Here is a 21334-nt window from a genome sequence, read left to right as displayed (position 1 = left end):
GCTTCGTGCAGCAATCACCCTGAACTGTTACGGCACTTAACATCTAAGCATTTCTAATGAAACACTCTTTACTCACCGGATCTGTCTGTTGTAGTCAGTGTAAAGGTAGATGACGGGGAGGGGGGAACCTGGACTTTAGGACATGCCTGTCAGCCACATTAACAGATCATAGCTTTTTTCCTTACCTGACCTTGAAATCGAGGAAATTGTGAAATCTTAGAGACCAGTGCTCTGATTTGATGAAAGTTTAAATGTAGGACTCTAGTACACTGATTGGCCTCATAGGCTAACTGCAACATGTTTGCTGTCTTCCTTTAGAGACCCCCCCCCCCACCCCTTTTTTAAAATATGACGTGATAATGCTCAGTGCACTTTTCAGCTTTGTATTTGCCTCACCTAAAGCCTCTCTTCTTGTGTTAACACTAAACTGGAAAGGAGAGGATCCTGATAGCCAACAGGCAGTTATATTTATTTGCAGACAAAGGATAGTAAAGATACTCAAAAATGCCAAGTTCCTCACACAGCAGACAGTGATGAATTGGCGTGTGCTCCCAGCTGCACAGCTGTGAAGCATAAGCCCGGCCAGGTTTCCCCTCGCTGGATCACGAACCAACCTGAGAGCTCCGTATGGCACCCCACCAAAAATTATATTATCCCAGAGTTTTCATCAGGCTCTTTTCATCAAACTATCACAACTCTGGACCTGAGGGGAAGACATGTAACTGAGGGGAATAGCACCAAATCAACAAATCATCAGCAAGGCATTATAGAACATCCTATTTAAATCTGTAACTGATTGCACACGTTAAGACATGAAGACAAAGTACAAAACCGTAGTAGACACCGGTGGCTTAAATTTCTTTGCAGAATTAACAGCAATATTTGTAAAAGTGGTCAATTAGGCCAGTACTCAAAAGGGCATTCTTCTTATTTGGCGTGTTGGCCACAGCATCTCATTGATGTGGCCTGCTATTCTATTTGACCTCTAAACTCAAACGTGTTTGTTCAACTTTAATTCTGACACTAATAAATGCCCTTTCTTTTTGCCTGATGCATAAATAACCCCTGTCCCAGTCTACCTCTTTGCTGTCAGTTTGCCCAAGCACTCCCAAATACTTCAGAGCTTTGCAACTGTCTGCTCACGGAGAAAAATATCTGGAGACTCGAGAACCAAAGATAGCAACAGCAGAATTATAGAGGTGATGACACACGAATGAGTGAAAAATTTCACTGAAGTTTTAACAGCACTGGCATTATAAATGAACAAGTCAGAAACGTATGCTTCTTTGTTATTCCAGCATGACTGAGGACTTTTGGCAAGACTTAAGTGTGCAAAAAAGCATGATTTGTTAATTCAACTTGTATCGACAGTGCATGAAAATCAGAGGGTTTGGTTTGCAACGGAAGATTGACAGATGAATCCATCACCACCATGCATGCTGGATAGTGAAGTGGCATCTCCTCCCTGTAGAGTACTATGTGCCAATTTAGTAGCCAGTTGTGTATTCTTGGAACGCCATATTTAGAGATGCAACACAGGACAGGAGGGTTAAATAGTACTGGGTGTTCCAAGTTGCAATTATTCCCCACTGTAATTTCAGGGATCAATCCCAGTGACTTCTAATGGAACTTGATTGCTTTAACTGGACATGTACAGACAGCACACGCTTCAACTCACTGATTAGTGCCCCAAATGTCTGAAACCCCTCCTTTGAAAACAGCAATTGGGTCATTTTATACAACCTGCAAATTTTCTTCTCAGTCACACTTTCCACCAAAGCTGGCAAACTTTTGAGAAAATATGTTTCTGGCTTTACAAGTAGTTATACTATGTAATTGCAACATGGTTTACATGGGGCAATTAGGCCCAAGCATGGAGTGAAAACATCATCTTAAATGAGGGGCAGATGATGGGTGCAGAGGCTGCAGCTTTAAAAAATAATTTGGATTGAAATGGCATAAGGTGTTGACATTGAGCTAACACTGATTTTAAGTAATGGCCACTTTTCATAGCCAGATCCTTTAATGCGCACTGAATGATGAAGTAGCTCAAGGCAAAACCGGGTGTTCCCTGTTGGATCCATGACGTGTAATGAATGTCTGCTTTTTAATTTTACAATCCCTGCCTCAGAGAGGGACACTAAAAAGGAAGTCTTTAGGCCATGGCATATAGAGCTACATATCAAATTTTCTGCAGCTTCTTTACTACAGCATTTTGTTAATTAAACATAAGACACATTTGAGTCCCTCTGGAACTGTAGGGATTAGAGTTGAAGTGGAAGTTTAAGGAGAAAACAAATGTTATGAGCGAAAGTGCATAAAACTTTAACTACAAACGCCCCTCTGGCAAGCCAGACCAAACCCACATACAAATGAACTCAGTCGATGTCATATAAAACAATACAAGAGAGACTGTCATTGGTATATAAAACATACAGACACTGGATGCAAGAACAGAGTTCCCACAATTACACTGACGTACGACATTTAAATAAATTAGTCTTGGATGGAGGGTAGGGTAAACTAATGGTTACTTTCTGGTATTGTATGAAAATGCTCCAGATGTTGTTTTCCTAAGCATAAGGGATCTGATATATACTGACATGAATCTATGAACCAGTATGGATATACTGACATTTGGTATTTTATGAAGGGAGAACATCAGGGGTTTAGTTTTATACAAACAAACATCAATATGGAAAGTTGTCAGACATTTCTTGTAGTTGGTCATCAAGACCATGCACAGGAATTTTGACTCAGTCCTCTTTACAGAAACCCTCTAAATCCTTTAGTTTTCTTGGATGACATTTGGCAACTCAAAACTTCAACTCGTTACACAGATTGAGGTCTGGAAACTGACAAGTCCACTCCATGGCCTTAATGCACTTCTTCTTTAGCCTTTGTTGTCTTGGTGGTACGTTTTGGATGATTGATATGGTTTGTGGATGATTTTTCCAGGAAAACAATGTTCTGGCTGAGGAAAGGAGGTTCTCATCCCCAGATTTTATGGTACATGGGTCCATCTGTTGGCCCCTCAATGCAGTTAAGTCGTCTTCTACCCTTAGCAGAAAGCATAATGTTTCCACCTCTGTGCCTGGCTGTGGTAATGGTGTTCTTTGGGTCATACTCAGCAGTACCCTTTCTCCAAACAAGTAGATGCTGCCCAACTTTGGTTTCTTCTGCTTTCTCTTCTAGGGATGATCCACCACCTTACTCATGATCATCCTCACCACATATGGCAAGATCTTGTATGGAGCTCCAGAAGAAGTATGATTGATGGTCATTTCTTATTTCTTCTATTTCCAAATAATCAAACCAATAATTGTCACCCTCTCATCAAGCTTCTTGCTGATGGTCTTGTTGCTCTAGTCTACAATCTTGTCCCTGATGTCCTTGGACAGCTCTTTGGTCTTACCCATGGCAGTGGAGAGGTTAGCATTAAAGAAATTGATTCTACAGACACACATGCTTTATACATGTAATGATTTGAGATCAGTCAATTCAATTAGATTAAATTACAATCTCTGGAAGCCAGAATTCTGGCTGGGTTGTAGGAGATCTAATACTTATTTCACTCAGTGACTTGACTTTTTGGTTGATATTCTGTCTCTCTCTCCATTACTACGAGAATACCATAAATATTAGTGACTGTTAATTTTTTTTGCAATAAAGCAAACTTACAAATTCAACAGAGCATACTTACTTATAACCACTCAAGCAGATCATTGCAAAAAATAATGCAAAACATAAGGCACACGTGAAAGAGCCCAAGGTGTTGACCAATTCCAGCACCCTGTCCTGTGTCCTTGTCCTCACTAACACAGGGAGAGCCTATTCACAATATAGAGCTGGTGGGTTGTAGGATATGTGTGTATTTCCTTTTTCATCAGCCCTTTAATCCTTAATATGGATGGGTCGAAGTCCAGAAAGGCTGCAATACAAGCTGTGGTGACACTGATGACATCATCTCTGGGGCTTGTCTGAGCTCCATGGGAGACAAAATATTATTCAACTGTTTTTACAGGCTGAGTTGTAATTACCCCTTGTGAGTCGACTAGACCTAACTGATGGGTAAAATTGTGGGGGGACCCTCTAAAATCAGACAGTGAAAGTCTGGTGAATTCTTTTCTTTCTTAATTTTTCATCCAAAGCAGTAATGTGTTCCAGAAATGTCTAAACTGTGGAGTGGATTAAGACTGAGTCAGGTGTCACATTCAGCGTTACAAGACTTCATGAAAAATAGATTATACTGCAAAGCTTTTCAGCAGCAACCCATATCTCTAGACTAGAAATAAATAGTCACTGGTGCCAGGTTTCAAAAAAATCGTTTATAGTTTAACTCCAACACCCAAACAGATGATGAAGAATAGACAACAAAGAAAACAGATGCCGGTGTCGTTTAGGAACTCCAGCCAGAGATGAAACAGAACTGTGTACAGGGATCGCCTGCAGAATCCCTGCCACCAATCCTTATAGAGTGGGACATGATGATTAATGTTGTGCTCCTACCTGTTGAATCATTTTGCACACCCACACTTGGATGACAAGCAGGAGTCACAATGAGAGTTGCAGGGAGTAAAAGCAGAGGCTTTGGAGAGGGTAGATTAAGAACAAAGAGATGCCATTTACAAGCCTCCAAACTTTCCCAGTCAAGTCTGTGCTGAGCCACAAGTTTAGATAACACTGGCAAGGTCATGGGAGGTAACATGAGTTCACATCAGGTGAGAAGTCAAACATACATATTGTGTATAACCCAAGCAAATAAACTATTCTTAATTAAAGCCATTACATGACTGGGCCATTCATGGTATGTTTGCACATGCTGTTAGTAAAAGTTAACTTCCCCCATTAAATGAAAATAAGCACAAATAAACAATAATTACACAGGGCTCGAACCCTTCATATGGCTCTTGCTGCTTAGTCATGTTCTTCGAATAACTACCTTGGATAAACCCCAAAGGAACACACAAGTCAGAACCTCAGAATCTGTGACTCATGAGCCCATAATGTGACAGGTTTATAATGGAAGTCAATGAGAGGGTGCATCAGGAGTAATCAGCAGTGGCATGGCTATATACACTCAGATTTTTTTCTCTTTTTTCTTTTCAGTGTTACCAAAAATAGTTTAGAATTGTGTTTTTGTGCTGAATCTGATGGAATAACTCTCATTACAAGGAAAACATTAAACCTTGAAGATGGTCTGATACACTGATAGGCAGCTGTATACAAAAGTGCACTAAGTGGTTGCTAGAAGGGGACAAAATCTCTTGACACAGGACCATTTAGGACCCAAGTGTGATCTTGCAGGGATAAAACATGATACAGTCTTTACAAGCATCCACAACAGGTTTATTGCACTGTAAAGTGTCTGTAGCAGACAGTGGGTTTGACTCAGTCTACATCTTGCAGGAGCTAAAGAAAAGAAACCATAATGACTGACCTTGTTGCAGTATTTGCAGTTTTCTTCTGCTAGAAAAATCCCACATTTTGCACATCCTTTCCACAGCCATGACACTACATGTATATGACACATGTGCTCCATTGTTTTTTACAAAGCAGCTCATGACACATGGAATAAAAGCTGCTCATTTGGATTTAGTAGTGCTTTTTCGTGCTGCTTTCACAGTTTTTGCGCTTATTTTCTGGAAAGGACTGAAGAGAATCTGTACACGTCTACTAATTTATCATTCTAATTACTCAGGCTTCATTAATGACTAGTTATAATATTGCTTTGCAGTATTATGTTCCAAACAGAAGGACTAAATACCAGCCAAAGGGGGTTTTCACAAACTGACAACTCTGAGTAACATTTCAGACTCCACCGTGGATTCGTGATTTAGACAGCCTACTTTTTGCAGCGTGATGCCTCCCCTCCCTCTCCTCCCCTCTGCTGGCCCCGGCCCCAGAACAGGCGTAAGCCATCAACAGTATGTTCGCAGTCTCAGGCTGTGTACTAGGAAACATGAGCAGGGTGAGATATTCAGAGTCCCGGGCTGCGCGGCGCAGGCCGCTCGATAAAGCGGAGGAGGAGACGGCGGTTCGTGCGGTTTGAGCTCAGGATCTCAGGAGGGGAACATGTGAGCAGGGAATGGGTGACTGGAAACAGGATTATTGCTCTACACAGCAGAGAGACGCAGGAGGGACCCGGGACAGGTAACTGCGCTCACAGTGATTTATGGAGCCGCGTTACTGAGACTCAGGACAGGGATGATGTAGAGGAGGACAAACACGTATACAACTTTGAATGAACTGGACCGAGTTTGCATGGCTCTTTATTCTCACTTGTAACCCCATATAGAAAGCTAAATACAATAAATGTGACACAGGTTGGAACTTAAATATTATTAGTAATACTAGTAGTAGTAGTGGTAGTAATATTGCTTGGGTGTTTTATTTCAGTGCTGTTGCTGCGCGGAATTTGCGCCAGGTTAATGATGAAAGCTCAAAGGTGCTTCTCTTGTCAGGACACATTCAGTATTCGACTAGAAATTACAAATTGAGGGCGAAAGGAGGAAAAAAAAAATGTCACATTTTTGTGAAGGCTGTAGGTTTGTTTGTATTAGATTTTAAAAGGGAGGAGGAGTGGAAGCACCAAACAAAATAAACCATTCACGAGTTCTTGACGCGCGACCGCAGAGCAGAGGACGATACTTGGAGGTGAATTCCACTTGAACACATTTTACAAACTCAAATTTAGTGTTTACAGTTCAAATCTTGCAGTACCACTTCCCTGCTGTCTCCTGGAAATAAAGTGGAAGTGCATTAAATTGAAGATAGTGGAATTTTGTCACGTAGAAAAATCAGATAAAGAGCTTCATTAATGCGCACGTGTCACACAACATTTATTTACTCACTATCTCATAATTGATCTGCTGTCTGCACGCATTCTTCACAGTTTTATTTATGTCCATTTCCTCACGCATAGCTTTGCACATCAATGGATATTTGTGCGTAATGAGTCTGCACAAGTGCTTCTGTTGTTTTGTTTGTGAAGCGGCTCTTTAATGATGCATCAAAGTTTCGCTGTTAGGTGCGTTCTGCTTTAGGTAAAGTCGATCAGCTTTTTAAATGTAGTGTAAATAAATGAGCGAGCATATTTAATAAGGTTTAGAATTTACATTTGTCAGAGAAACCGGTGTTTTAAAGCAATAGCATTATTAAGTGTTTTTCTTGTGATCCTTGTGGCCAAAGGTCAAGTTTTAATAGTTTCCCTCGCAAATTTACTTGACATCCTCCGAGGTATTTCTAAGCACGCTTTGTGTAAAATATGTACACTTGTTCCACAGGAGAGACACTGGGACACTGTGACAAATCCGAGGATTTCCTTCCCTCCTTCTGATATTTTACGCGTCAGAGAAAAACGGTGGATTGTCTGACCTAAGATGAACACCATTGTCTTTAACAAGTTGAGCAGCCAGGTTCTGTTTGAGGAGAAAGCAAAGGAGGTGGAAATGAGCAGCAGAAATTATCTAGAAGTGATCGACGGACAGCATCCAGACCTCCTCTCCAGCAACCAGACCATCAGAGACAACCAGGCGATCAGACACCGGCGGAGCGGGTATGTGGAGCGTTCTGTTATGGTTAACGCTGCTGGTCAGCATGTGCGGAGTTGGATTAACTGGAGTTTCCCTCCGGGGTGTTACTGATGAGGAGTGCCTCTATTCCACGATTATTTCTCCCAGCACGAGCTAACAGAACGAGAGAGAGGGAACAACAATGCTGGTTTTGTTATCAGAGCGCTGTGGTTATCGCTCCAGTTTGTGCGCAGAATTAAAGACAGCAGACCAAACACCCAAGCCAGACTTTTGGGTTCAGATCCTGTTAAAATAAATATTTAATCCATGTGTGTGCACCAGCCTCACTGAGTTATAATACAGATGCATTTATTAACATTTGGATTTGATAAAGTACCAGCAGCAGTGCGTAATTGCGTATTTATGCACAAACATTTGAAACTTACGCAGGCCCCAATAAGCCACAATTTTGGTCGTTTATAGGTCCCAACATTATGCTCTAGATCTCAGCACTGAAAGAAAAAAAAATAATAATCAAGTCTAACTTTTTTCATGTGGATTTAATGCACCAGGATTCCAGGGCTCAGAGAATTTATATTTACCGTTTCTCAATCTGGGCTTTATTTTGGTGCTGATGTTCACAGCTAATCTTAGAGTTAATAAGTAGGTCAGCCTTGTTCAGTAGCGGAGGTCTCCATCTGTTTTCAATAAATAAATTCACCCTTGAGCTCGCTGTGTGGTCTAGTCAATCATGTAAGCAGGCATCGATTTTTTTAAACTATATATTTTCTACAATAGGAAGCAGGTGTAGGTAAAGATGTGTCCTGATATGTCCATGTTTTTTGGCTTATATAAGAGCAACCTGGGGGAAAGCAGGCACTTTAAGGAGCCTTGTGAAGAAGAAACCTTCAGTAATATTAAAAGAATTTTATGTGAACTTATGTGAGTTGTAGGTGTTCTTTCAGGGGACGGATCAGACTAACAAAGTACATTAAATTATTAAACAGAGTGCGTGTGTGAGAGAGTGTGTTTAAAGCCAAAGTTCAGAACATGGAATGAAAAATCCTTTAAGATGTTCATAGCGATCTGGATTACAAGGAAAATATTTGTAGAACATGAACCTCGGGTAGACTTTGAGGTTAGACTAAAGTATGTTACATCTACAGTGAGAGCAGCTTTTTGGTGAGATAAAAGGAGAAATGCAGCACAGCACCATACTGACATCTACAGGTTCATAAGACCTGGAGCTACAGGTGAGACTGAGTCCATTACAGCTCAGGAAAAGCAGACTCAGAGAAAGACTTTCCAATATTCATTTAAGGGCTCATAGAAAATTCATATATTGTCATTTTTCATCTTGTGTAATTTCCCTGTAGTGATCTTTTATGAGTTGCTGTTGTAGCTCTACTCACCACTGAGTTGCTGAATTGGGATTTGAGAAAATATATTTGCGATCTTCCAGGCCACAGTGTATATTCCCTACTTTGATTTTCTGTAAGTGAAAACCAGAAGTATAATTTCAGCTTTTTGTCCGTCCCTTGTGTGATGGTTTGGCTCAAGCCGTGGCCTCTGCTACATTGTTCTTGATCCACTTCTGCTGGGTGTGAAAAGTTAATCTGGCAAATCTTTGTGCCTGAGCAGAATGTTTTTGTTTGTTTCATAGCAATGTGTTGGCGGTTTGTGGGACACGCAATGAAAAATAAACTGCAAGTGGCTATTCTCTCTCTCCCCCTCACTGACTCAGTCTCTCGTTCTTTTTCTCCGTCTCTACGTCTCTTTAACATCTCTCGGCTTAATTGCAGTGCTTTTGGTGAGAAAATTGCACACTCTGTAGAGTGTTCACTTTATGTGTCATGACTAACAAAGTCAGGCAACTTGCCGCTCCACTTAGGACTCCACTTGCTGCTCGCATAACACCGTTTGTTCATTTCAGTATACAGCACGATCCTGATTCTGTTTCATTGCTTTAAATTCAGATTTTATCACAGTTTTAAAAGCGGAATAATTTGTTTACTGTTTACTCTTTATTCAAATATAACAAGATTTGTGTTAACTTACAAACGCACTGTGAGCACATCGCCTATCTTACTCATACAAGGAAGATGTGTTAAAAATTAGGCTTTTAAAGAAAAGATAAAAGATTCTGCAAACTCAAATACCAGATAAATACTCTACCCGTTTCTTCACAGGGGTCGTCCCAGTGGTGGTAAAGTCCGACACAAACGTCAGGCCCTGCAGGACATGGCGCGGCCGCTCAAGCAGTGGCTCTACAAGCACAGGGACAATCCCTACCCCACGAAGACAGAGAAAATCCTCCTGGCACTCGGCTCCCAAATGACACTGGTTCAGGTGAGACCACTTTCTGGTAATCCTTCAAACTTCAAGGTCAGGTGACAAAGAAATTGACAGTGAATACAGAGCATTAGAGTTACGTTAAACAGTTAAGGGTGATGTCTGTTGTTGAGAGCATTGAAAGGCTGTATTTGAATTTGCATTTGAAGTAAGTAGAACATGTTTTTCATCTTGAGTTCTGTGCACCAATGCAGCGCTGAATATTGTTGTTTCTTCACACTATTGTGAAAACACTTTGCAGATGACTGTTTTAGATTTACATTATTTTATAGGTCAGCTGTGAAAAACATAGGCGCATTTATATATTTTCGTTCCTTTATTTCTCTAAGAAAGCCTCACATTTTTCTTTAGCTTCAACCCAACACAGATTATACTGTAGTTACATTGTAATTATCAGTTCAGGTTTTCACAAACTTCACTTAGTTGCAAATAGAATTTTATGTCATGTAACTCTTTTGACTTTACGAGAAAGGCAATTAATTGAAATTCATTTGAACCATTGCTCTGTTTTTTATAAGAATCATGGAAAAATAGTGAAATCATTTTTTTTTTAGTATTATTATTATTTCTGTGTAACACGGATGTATTTTTATTTTCATTTGACAACACTTCATTGGGACTTCACGTGGGACCTCGAAGTGATCCCAACCCAGAGTTTGGGATCCTCTGATCTGCTGTACTGCCGTTAGAAACGCGAATTTCAAATACGCTTTAAGCTGTATTGCACCCTCTGCTGATGATGCCAGAGTACAGTGAACGGCTTGACTTTAGCGACTGACCGCTGAGAGGAAAACCCAGTGGAGAATATGAGTGTGTTTGGTGTCTGGCACGTGCAGCTGTGTATGTACAGTATCATCTGGCTGACAAGGTCACTGATACAGCCTCAGAAAGTCTGCGGCGGCTTTTTTGGGCCGCCGGCCACGGTGCTTAATCTGGTTCTCATTTTGGGGGCCTGATGGAGCTGTTTGTTTTGGTGAGGGCGAGTAGAGTGCAGAGGAATGCTTTGTGTTGGACACAGGGGTGCTGTGCCGCTCACACACACTACCACACAACTTCACACACACGCATGCATGCGTTTAAGCTGACACTCAAATACCACCAGCAGCAACGTCAAAGGTCAGTGGAATATTTCACGATGGTGAGCATAGGCATGCATGCAAGTTATAATTGCATTTTCCAGCATGAGGGAGGTATAAAAGTTTTATTAATTAATTTTTTAGTTGATTTTCTGTTAAGTGTGCCTTGCTGAGTCGATGTATCAGCCAATCAAATAGCTGACTTACATCAAACTATCAGAAATACACTGCTTCTAAAATCTCAAATCAACCTGTAGACAATTTTTCTCTTATTTGTTGAACTTTAGAAAGGATATAATCTTTAATATATGGGCATTTGGGACATAAGCCACAATTTTAAAAAGTGCTGAGACCATGTGATGATTGTATTTTCTCATTTTATAGACTAAATTCATTTATATAGAGTCATTAAAAAGTGTGATATGATAGCACCAGCTAACTGGTGACTCACATGTCTTTGCCTGTGCATTGATTGAGGATGAGAGCTACCCCTTTCTTCCACTGTTTAGTCCAGAAATGTAGAATGCATCACTTCCTGTGCATTTTCCCTGGAAACACCCACCTGGCACCAGGTGTTTAAAACAACTAAATCTGTCATGTTTTAGCAAAACAGCCTGTTCTTTCCATGTAAATATTGTGAATCAAGTGTGCTAAAAATCCAGTCCCATCTCTCCATCACCACTGAAATCCCTCAGCGTCCCTGCATGCCGTCTCCTCTACGGTACACACGCGGCTGACAAGCCACGGCTGGGAGAGCTTGGTTTGGCGATTGGGTCCAGCCTTTTTAGGCGTACCATCTCTGTCTCTTTTCCCTCAGCCATTCTTTCCCCAGCTCTCATAAGCAAGCTGTCTCATGTCTCACCTCGCAAATTCACAAGATGCCGCCGTCCTCCTGGTGTGCCACGGTGTTGGGCTCACGACAGAGGGATGTGGGATGGTCTTAGTTAACAAGAAACACGATACTGAAAGAGAGGATCGGAAAAATAAGTACTCTAGCATAAGGCCTCTGTCTCAGCCCCTTCATAAACTGCTTGAAATCTATTGAGCATGAAAAGTTTTTCTTGTATTATATCTAATAGTCTCCATTCCCAGTGAAAGGAAGAGCGCTGGATCAAGTGTCTCTTTTATTGGATCTTGAAGACAGTGTTGGAAAAAATGTCTTATTGGTGGGAGGCCGTGCGAGTCCAAAATAAGCATGGGCAACGTACGTCTCAGCTGGAACGTTAGTTAATGAAATGTTGCATTCGCTGGCCATCCGGCGTTTGAATGGTGTTAAATGTTCCTGCATGTTACTGATACAGAAAGGATGCATGCTGGGGTGTCTCTCTGGAGCGTCTGGGTTGTTTCTTAAATCTCGGCCTCAAAGAGCTCCTCTGCAACCCGACTCTGTATCTGTCTTTTGCTTCGGTCTCGCTTGGTTTTTCTGAATGAGACTGATGGCAGGCAGAGAGCAGACGTTTTCTTAGGGAATAGACTTTGTTTTGCTGGATATGGAAGAATTTGGAATCCAAACAATAACATATGTTTCTATTTGGTGTACGTTCCCACTTCCCTCTTATTTGTCTTACTCGCTCTCTCTCTCAGGTGTCCAACTGGTTTGCCAATGCCAGGAGGCGACTGAAGAACACAGTGAGGCAGCCAGACCTGAGCTGGGCGCTCAGAATCAAGCTGTACAACAAATATGTTCAGGGGAATGCAGAGAGGCTGAGCGTGAGCAGTGATGACAGCTGCTCAGAAGGTACGGTTTCTGAATTGTCAGCCATCCCATGTGAGCAACGCTGAACCAGGTTTACTGTGATGGGGGAGTGGTCGTCCTTTGACTAATTTCACCTCAGAGGAAGGATTATTAGCCAGCAATGTCAACACTCAATTTCCCCAATCCAGACCAATCCAATCCAACTTTATTTATAAAGCACTTTAAAATAGCCAGCACAGGACCAAAGTGCTGTACAGTAAATAGGTTAAGAGCAATAGAATAAAACAAAACAGCGAAAAATAAAACACATAATACATAAAAATTAAAATTAAAACAGCCATACATATACATAAAACAACTAAAAACCAACATGAAGAGATGGGTTTTCAGAAGTGATTTAAAAACAGGCAGAGAAGAAGCCTGTCTAATCTCTAAAGGCAGATTGTTCCACAGTTTTGGAGCTGCTACAGCAAAAGCGCGAGCTCCTCTAAGTTTACGCTCAGTCCTGGGTGCATTCAGGAACAGCTGATCAGCTGACCTGAGAGAGCGGGTGGGTGTATAAAGGCTGTAACAGCTCAGAGATATAAGATGGGGCTAGGCCATGGAGGGCTTTAAAAACAAAGAAAAGAATTTTAAAATGAATCCTAAAAGGAATGGGCAGCCAGTTAAGTGAAGATAAAACAGTGCTCAAACTTTCAAGTGCCAGTTAAAAGACGAGCTGCAGCATTTTGCACCCTCTGTAGATGAGTAATCTATGAAGCACTGACCCCTATATAAAGAGCATTACAGTAATCCAGCCAGGTGTTAACAAAGGCATGGATAACTAACAACCCTTTACTTACTACCATGTTTAATTTTGATCTGCAATATGGTTAATTTGTTTTATTCAAACAGTTATGAATAAAAGGGTGCCCTGTTTAACTTTGTTCACGTAACTGTAAAAACAGGTGTATATTTTCTTCTATGGCGGGAAGCTGGCATAGATACAGTGCACGTGCTGTATATCAGTCATTTGTGACTCATTCATATTTATGGAAGTTTTCCATCACATATAACGTTACATAGCACACACATAAGATCACTGTGTCCCATCAAATTTGTGTTGCTCCGACTGAGAGGTGACATATATATCTATTTATCTATAAATAGATAAATAGTCCTGTGTAAAAAGAACAGGCAAAACCCATTCCTGCTTATTTTTGCTACTAATTACACACATGGACACAACCCCGTCTGGGTATTTATTGTTATTACTGTTAAAAAGTATTATATTTAGGTTAATCACTTTTTGTACCACCTCTCTGTAAAAATACACCAGGACCAGTCCTTTAGGTTACAGTTACAGTTACAGTTAATTGTAACAGTCTGTTTAAATCCAGTTTATCCCGTACAATTTTAAATATAATATAGAATATATAATAAACTTATTCTGTGGGTATGGATCGTTCCAAATCCCCATCTAAAGATAAAAAAATTGGAGATGGAGAGAAATGCATGTGTCGTAAATCGACGGAAAAGTATCACTGCACGTGTTTGTGTCCATCTTTTAATATTGGATTCTAGTCAAGAGTTATTCAAATGAATGGAGCTGTAGATGTGGATAAATTAAGAATATCAGCAAATATGAAACAAATTTAGATCTACTTGTTAAAATGTATGAGAATAGTGACAAGAGAGTGTGTCTGTACTTTTTAGCTACATCTTTTAAAATGCTACTGTGTTTGAGGTAACAGGAGGCTCATTAGGATAATATGAAGTTTAATTTGGTAATCTACGATGACAAAATTTATTTTTATTTTAAATCTTTAAAAAAAAAAAAACTGCCCGAAATGATCAGTAGAAGCATGCACTAATCAAACCTTGTACCATGTGCACCCATGCACAGCACACAGAGCAGATTGATGTGACTAATTCCTTTTCCATTCACCAAAGCATATTATCCATTTTCATTGGCACTAGTTAATCTAACAGAATTATAATAATAATGATATTTGAAAGGCCACTCCTTCTCTGTGTGTATGAGCAGCGTTGTTCTGATTTGGTGTTTGACCCTTCGCCTGCTCTTTCACTCTTATTCTGCAGTTCTCTGTCTCTCGCTGAGAGCATGTCCTTGAATGCTGAACATTAGAATAATTCAATAATGTGCATTAAAGAACAGTGGAAAACGTGTGCTGCTCAGTCAGTTTGATGGAAGATCACTTCTGAGATATCACATAATAATGGCTCCCTTATATAAACTGGTCACATGCTGTGAACCTGATGCACTCTGTACCGACTGACCCGCGAACTTACATCACATTTGTTGTACCCCCAGAATTTTAAATGTAGTGTCACGGCGTGAACCGGTGCCAAAGGGCACTCCACCTCCTCCTGAGTTCCTCCTAAAGCGGGCCGATGCTCTGCAGAAACAATGTTCTAGGCCGGATATAAATGGCGAGCGCGTGATCCAACTGAGAGACGCCGAGGCCGATGGGCTGCGACACGCTGTCATTAGGACACCCTGCTGAGCCAACCTCTGCCTCCCAGTCTGCAATTGCAAATGAGCGGCTCCCTGTCAGCGTAGTGTATTTACTGCAAACACATGTTGATCCTCAGAGGGGAGAGACTGCCTTTTTGTACTCTCTGACAGCACAGAAAACATGGTTAGGAAACATAAAAAAAAATACAACTTATATCCCCGAGCAGTGAAAGAATAGAGAGAAAGGACGAGCACTGTGGTGTCAGTGATCTCTAATTAGATTTTTGAGGAGCAGAAGCCGAGTGTGCGGCTCACAAAAGAATGTGTGCATGGTGTTTGCATTGTGTCTGCCACAGGCCACTGTACCACCGGAGGCTCTGTATATCTCCCTGACTCTTCTCCCTGTCATATTATGGTTATGAAGCTATCCGCAGCCTGCTCCCACTTCTGACCCACGCGCTAAAAGGCCCTCTATTATGTTTTTAAGCCTATGCTTTTGTTCCAGAGTCTATTTATGGGGCCAGATCTAACCCCACTGACCCGGAGTGCATTCCTCTTACTGTCTGAAATGGTCCAGCTTGTTTTGGAGTTGAAGTGCAGAGAAAATGTTGTTTTCTGTTTTGTGAACTGGAGTGTCATGGAGGTGCGAAAAGGGGCCTGTTTTCTTTAAAATACTGCAAGGACTTGATGTGAAAAGATTTATTTTATTGTATGAGTGACAATAGGAAAAATGCTGATTCTCTGATGGCGCACAGGAAGGAGAGCAAATACTCTCCATCCATGTGTTTCTGATATGTGGGAGCTATAATTTTAATTTGGCTCCGGCTGAATCAAATGTCCAACCTGTTCAAATTATAAAATTATGGTCTTGGCAGAGACTGTATCTAGAGCGAACTTCTCCCTAATTTCCCTTCTGCCAGAGGATATCTGGTTCTTCAGTGCAGTGTTTTATCTTCCTGCCCCCCCCCCCCCCCCCCCACCTCCCCCCACCTTTTCATCAGGTTTGGACCTGTGCTTTAATTCAGTGTCTTCAGTTGCAAAGCAGCACCCTGGAAATTATTTATTTCTGCAAGGGAACATAGGGGCAGCGCGCTTTTGATGGAGAGGAAATTGACTACCATCCGTTATGATTCAGTAATGCGTCTTAAGTCTCGGCTGTGCTTGCTGCTCTTGAAGGAGAGCCAACGGGAGGGCAGGAGTGCCAGGTTCAAATCTCCCTGCCTAGTATTTGGATTCAAGTTCAGCTCAAAATAACCAGCACCCGAGTCAGATGGGACGCACAGAACTTGGAAAATCATTTTAACTCTAGAAATACAATATTTGCTGAAGAAAATGTGCGTGATTGTTATATACACTTATGCTAACTGGAGCTCCAGCCGCAATTCCTGTTTAAACTCCCCTTAATGCGTTGACTGAGTTCCATGTGCAGTAGTAGAGATCGGAATCTTTAAAACATTTTATGCATTTTGGCCATTTAACACTGATTAACTACAGTGTTTAGCTTGTGAACTATATATGTGGTAACTGTGAGTTTATGTGCAGTCAGTGACTGCAACAGTATTGTTTGCACACAATGACAGAAACCTGACAGCAAATGAAACACAACAAATACAAATCCATATCATCCAATTTCCATGAAGGAACAGTGTCCAGCTTCTATAGATCATGTTTACAATTTTTTTTAAAAATCTTCATTTTTTGAAGTCTCTTAATTAATATATAAACGTGTTACATGAACTTTAAAAGGTTTGTGTGATTCACAGTTCTAATCTTACCCCCTCCTCCTTAATTCAAGTCTTTTGATTGGCTGATCCTCTCAAACGCAAATCCTGAACAGCAGTTGAGTGGGGCGTCTGCTGACAGCTGTAAAAGTGTAAGAATATATTTCTGCAGTCCATCTAAATGAGTATTCTTATCCCTCTTATCCTGGCACAGATGGGGACAACCCTCAGAGGACACAGAGCAGCCCCGAGGAGCTCAACAAGCCCATGTACCAGAGTGTGATCAAGAAGGAGGGCTCCTCCATGGTGGGGATGGCCATGGGCATGGGCATGGGCATGGGCATGAGCATGAGCATGGGCATGGGCGCGGGGCTGCGTTCGGCCGCCGAAGCGGCCTCACTGGCGGAGGACTACGTGTCTCCACCCAAGTACAAGAGCAGCCTGCTGCACCGTTACCTGAACGACTCGCTCCGCCACGTCATGGTGGCCAACGCTGTCATGGACGCTCGCAAGAGGAACCACTCCGGCTCCTTCAGCTCCAACGAGTATGACGATGAGCTGCTCTCGCCGTCCTCCTCTGAAGCTGAGGCGAACTTTGTTTATCGGGCTGGTAAGAAGCCACATTTCTTGCATTCTTTCCCTTTAAGAGTCTCCCTCACACACACGCCATCCTTCACTTTTGTTCTTTTTCTGTCCCCTCCATCTGCACATTTTGTTTTAATTCCTGCAGCTGGTCCATTTTTTTTTTTTTACAGCTGTCTGCCTCTCCGCCTGCCTCCCTGCTTGTGTCGACAGTATATGACGCTTTATCTGGGTTGCCAGAGCACACCCTTTAACTGTCTTTTCACATGATGGTTGGTTTGCTCAATGAGATTCTCGTGACCACTGAGAGCCTTGAGTGTTAAGAAGTATTTGATTAAATTATAGGAATATCCAGGAATATCCAGCGTGTGTCCAGTACCCTAACAAACACTCGTACACACATTCGTGAACCCATGTGCTGTCAGTTCACAAACACATAAGCATAAACGTGTCTTTCACCCATGCACCCACAGGCAGCTCTTCTGACCTAAAGGCCAGACACAACAGGGCCATGTGCATCACGCTTACATTCACACTACTGTTTGGGATGCCTTTGATTGTGACACGAGGTCCTGCTGACAGAGCAGGGCAAACTGCCTCTGTGTGTGTGTCTTTAAGCATAAACTTGTTTTTTTAACTAAAAAAGGATTTTTTTTTCATCTCTGACGTACGAAAATCTGCAGTTTCCACCAAAACCAACATCACCCTAAAAGGTCAGCTCTATTTTACATCACTGCCACTGCTGCTAATGTCTTTACAGTCAGTAGAGTTGGAGAGATCATTTTCCTCCCTCCAGAAGAAGACACTTGCTTCCGTTCATTTTCTACCGAACGAAAACACCTTCATATCAAAACAGAGGATAGATTTTGTTTTTCTATGCCTATTTTAGTATTTTGATATTTTCCACTCTGCTGTTGTGTTTTAGTAGAAATGGCATGGAATGGAATTCCCCACAAGGAAATCATCCTTAAAAAATGTTTCCTTACTTTTACATAGTTTTATCTAGGGCATTGCTTTTTTTCAGTTCAAGCTAGTTAGTCAACTTTTTCAATTTTATCTTTTTAACAAATTAATAGAAATAAAAGTAGCATGGTAAAATATTACATAGGGACCTAGTGGAGTCACCAATCTTTTATGAGGACCTTAAAAGAAGTGTGTGTATTATTGTTTTAAATTAAAATAAAAAATTCCAAGTTTTCATTGTCGGTTCTTAGAAATGACTGACTTGAAGTGAGTTGAATCAATTAACTGTTCACTGAAGTTATTAAATTCAGTTTGTAAAGAAGCCTCATTAGCATGTTTTGTTCTTTAAGGAAAGCTTACCCGTACTTGTTTTTGCACATTACATTACAGTCGCTTGTGAGTCACCCTTAAATAATTACCCCAGTTGACTGCAGTTAGCTTATTTTTAAGTCTGCTGGGGGAAAGCTGTGCTTTTTAACCCGAACGGGCTAAAATGTCTCATAGCGATATCATTGACGTCGATGTTCTTCTAACCATGAAGTCACTGTCAGCCCGATGCAAATCACAAAAGCCTTGCAGCCTACAGAGGCTTTCACAGCGCTTCAGCTCACAGCTTGTCTGTGGCGAGAACAATCAGAGGTCTTCCTCAGCTGAGAACACTGGGCCTTTTGTTCGAGCAGACTTCATAACCAAAAGTAATGTTTTCACTTTCTGCAGAGCATGGACAGAACCCGGAGGGCCTGGATTTGAAGGTGTAGGTGGTGGAGTAATGGAGAAGTGTGTGTGTGTGTGGGGGTGGGGGGGTGGGGGGGGGGGGTATGCTGTCTCTTATGGACAAATGTGTTTCCTATTATCTGAGCATGAAGGAGCGTGTGGGGGTTGTTTTGTATGAAATGCATCAACAACTGCAACGGGTACAATTGTCTTTATCAAAAAAGAAGAAGAACTTGAAACCCCTTGACCTGAAAGAACATCAGGCTTTTTTCACAGTGAAGCACCTGTTGAGACTTACAGATGGAGAAAGAAAGAAAGAGATGGATAGACCAAGTGAGACTTATAACTCCTTTCTACCAGATTTTAATAAGAGAACCCCCCTCCCTCCAAAAAAGGATTAATTCATCTGGCTGACCTGCTGTTTTTAATAGAGGCTAACTATTTTATCTCTATAGCTGATATAACTTCTTGGCTTTGAGGTGTCCCTCTTGGATTTCTCGGGCTTTGGCACCATTACAGAAGTGTTACTCTCTTACATGCAAGACAAGCTTTCGAATCCGCAGATGGAAAGTTCTCAGAGGCGGCGTTGACTCATGGGATCGAACACCTGCCGGAGGCCCTCCGATCTGATCGACCCGCTCAAAGAAACGAAACAAAGGAAAAAAGTCGAGAAGATGAAATTTTAATTCCGCATCTGATCCCCCAGACAGAGCAAATGACAGAGCAGAGAGAGAAATCACTTTAAGCTCGGGCTTGCGTCACTTCCTCTGCAACTTTTGAAATGTTTTTTTCCTCCTGTGGGCTCCGCTTCCCAGATACTTGTGCAGTGAACACATTCCTCTTTTGCAAATAGTTTTATTGTGTTTTTATAATAAGAGAAAAATGTTTCCCCGAGTACCTGATTTCACATAAATCTGTGCTTACATCAGAAACGCAGAGAAAAAAGAAGACAGAATAAATCAACTTTAAGCTCTCTGAATGTTCCCCCGCTTTCTTTCTGACAGTGACAAAACGTCTGACATTTTCACTCAGCAGGGAGGAATAGAATTTAAACGTAGAAAAAAACCCACAACAGCTTAAACACAAAACGATGTCTCTCGGTGCATTCTTCTGCCGAATTCCAGCTTGCGAACAACCTCTTGCGATTGGTCAAAGCAAAAGTGGCGTGCCTGGCAACCATCGTGCCATTGGCTAAAAGTCCGTTAATAGGCCAGTTGGTTGTTGTGGCCGCAGCCTGAGCCCCTGTGACTACAGAGGGCAGTCAGACGTGGCAGGAGATGGTGAGTGTAGATTTACCCCAGTGGAAAACTAAACTTCTGCCAGCTTGAAAGGACTCACATACAATTCACAGGCCTCATACGAGCATAGGCACACACACATCCAGTACAAACACACACATACACACTGCAGTCCAAAGCCTGTGGGGAATTTCATTGAACACAAGGAGCAATAGAATTCCATCACACATGCCAGGGGTTTCATGCCAAATTACCCTTTAATGGGATATTAAATGGCAGGAATCTAGCCGAGTGTTTTTCTTGTTGCTCAGTACCAGATTTCACCCCGTCTGATATCATATAGATCATTATACGCCAAATAACTCCCAACGTTTCTGCGGGTGGAGACCAAGAGATCTTGGTCAGACGTTTTACATGAGATTGACAGTAGTGCATTTTCTCAGGTTCTCCCCTTTATGGACGTTGGTTACAGCTGAGTACAGTAGCCTGATGGTGAATGTAGAGTTCTTGCCAGTGCATCTATTGATGTGGGAAAGCCCCAATAACTGCAACCTAGTCAGTAGCCAACAGCAAGTTCCCAGTAATGAGATTTTTATTTGCCTGTTTAAAAACACGCCTCTATTAGGTTGAGATACTGTTAATAGCTGTTATCCCCATCCTAAAACAGAATGAAAATGGCAGCATGTAGGTGTTAGCATGCTAACATTTGCTCATAAACAGATTTTGTGAAGACACTGCATTTCGATGATTTTAGAAACATTTTGATGCCATTTCAGCGCTAAATGCAAAGTGAGAGGACCACAGAAGTCATTCATTTTATAGTTGCCATAAATATACCCATGAACTATCGTGAAATTCCCCAAAAAGTTGTTGAGATATTGCAGCCTGGACCAAAGTACTTGTGCAACCACACAAAATTAGAGAAAAAAGCATTTTAGAAATCATCAGTTTTTTCTCTTTTCAGCTGACGCTGATGGTCAAAAGCACTGAACTAAGTTAAAAAGACATCCGTAGAACACT

At 41.5% G+C, this 21334-nt stretch overlaps 1 protein-coding gene across 3 annotated transcripts in view; it reads left to right on the top strand.

The window, feature by feature from the left end:
* Window positions 1-5973: 5973 nt before the first annotated feature.
* Window positions 5974-21334, top strand: part of mkxa (mohawk homeobox a) — a 29182-nt gene continuing 13821 nt past the window's right edge. For 2 of the 3 annotated variants that reach the window (XM_005471655.4, XM_003450241.5), the window contains exons 1-5: window positions 5974-6153; window positions 7287-7558; window positions 9704-9863; window positions 12527-12680; window positions 17032-17427. In XM_005471655.4, coding sequence (XP_005471712.1) covers window positions 7383-7558; window positions 9704-9863; window positions 12527-12680; window positions 17032-17427 — 886 coding nt within the window. In that variant the 5' untranslated portion in view covers window positions 5974-6153; window positions 7287-7382. Of the gene's footprint in view, window positions 6154-7286; window positions 7559-9703; window positions 9864-12526; window positions 12681-17031; window positions 17428-17572; window positions 19076-21334 lie in introns of those variants that run through there. The other variant, XM_025910540.1, reaches the window with a different exon arrangement.

This window comes from Oreochromis niloticus, linkage group LG9 (assembly GCF_001858045.2).
Source record: "Oreochromis niloticus isolate F11D_XX linkage group LG9, O_niloticus_UMD_NMBU, whole genome shotgun sequence".
Classification (NCBI taxonomy): Eukaryota; Metazoa; Chordata; class Actinopteri; order Cichliformes; family Cichlidae; genus Oreochromis; species Oreochromis niloticus.
Note: the sequence above shows the minus strand (reverse complement) of the source record. Positions and strands in the feature narration are given on the sequence as shown.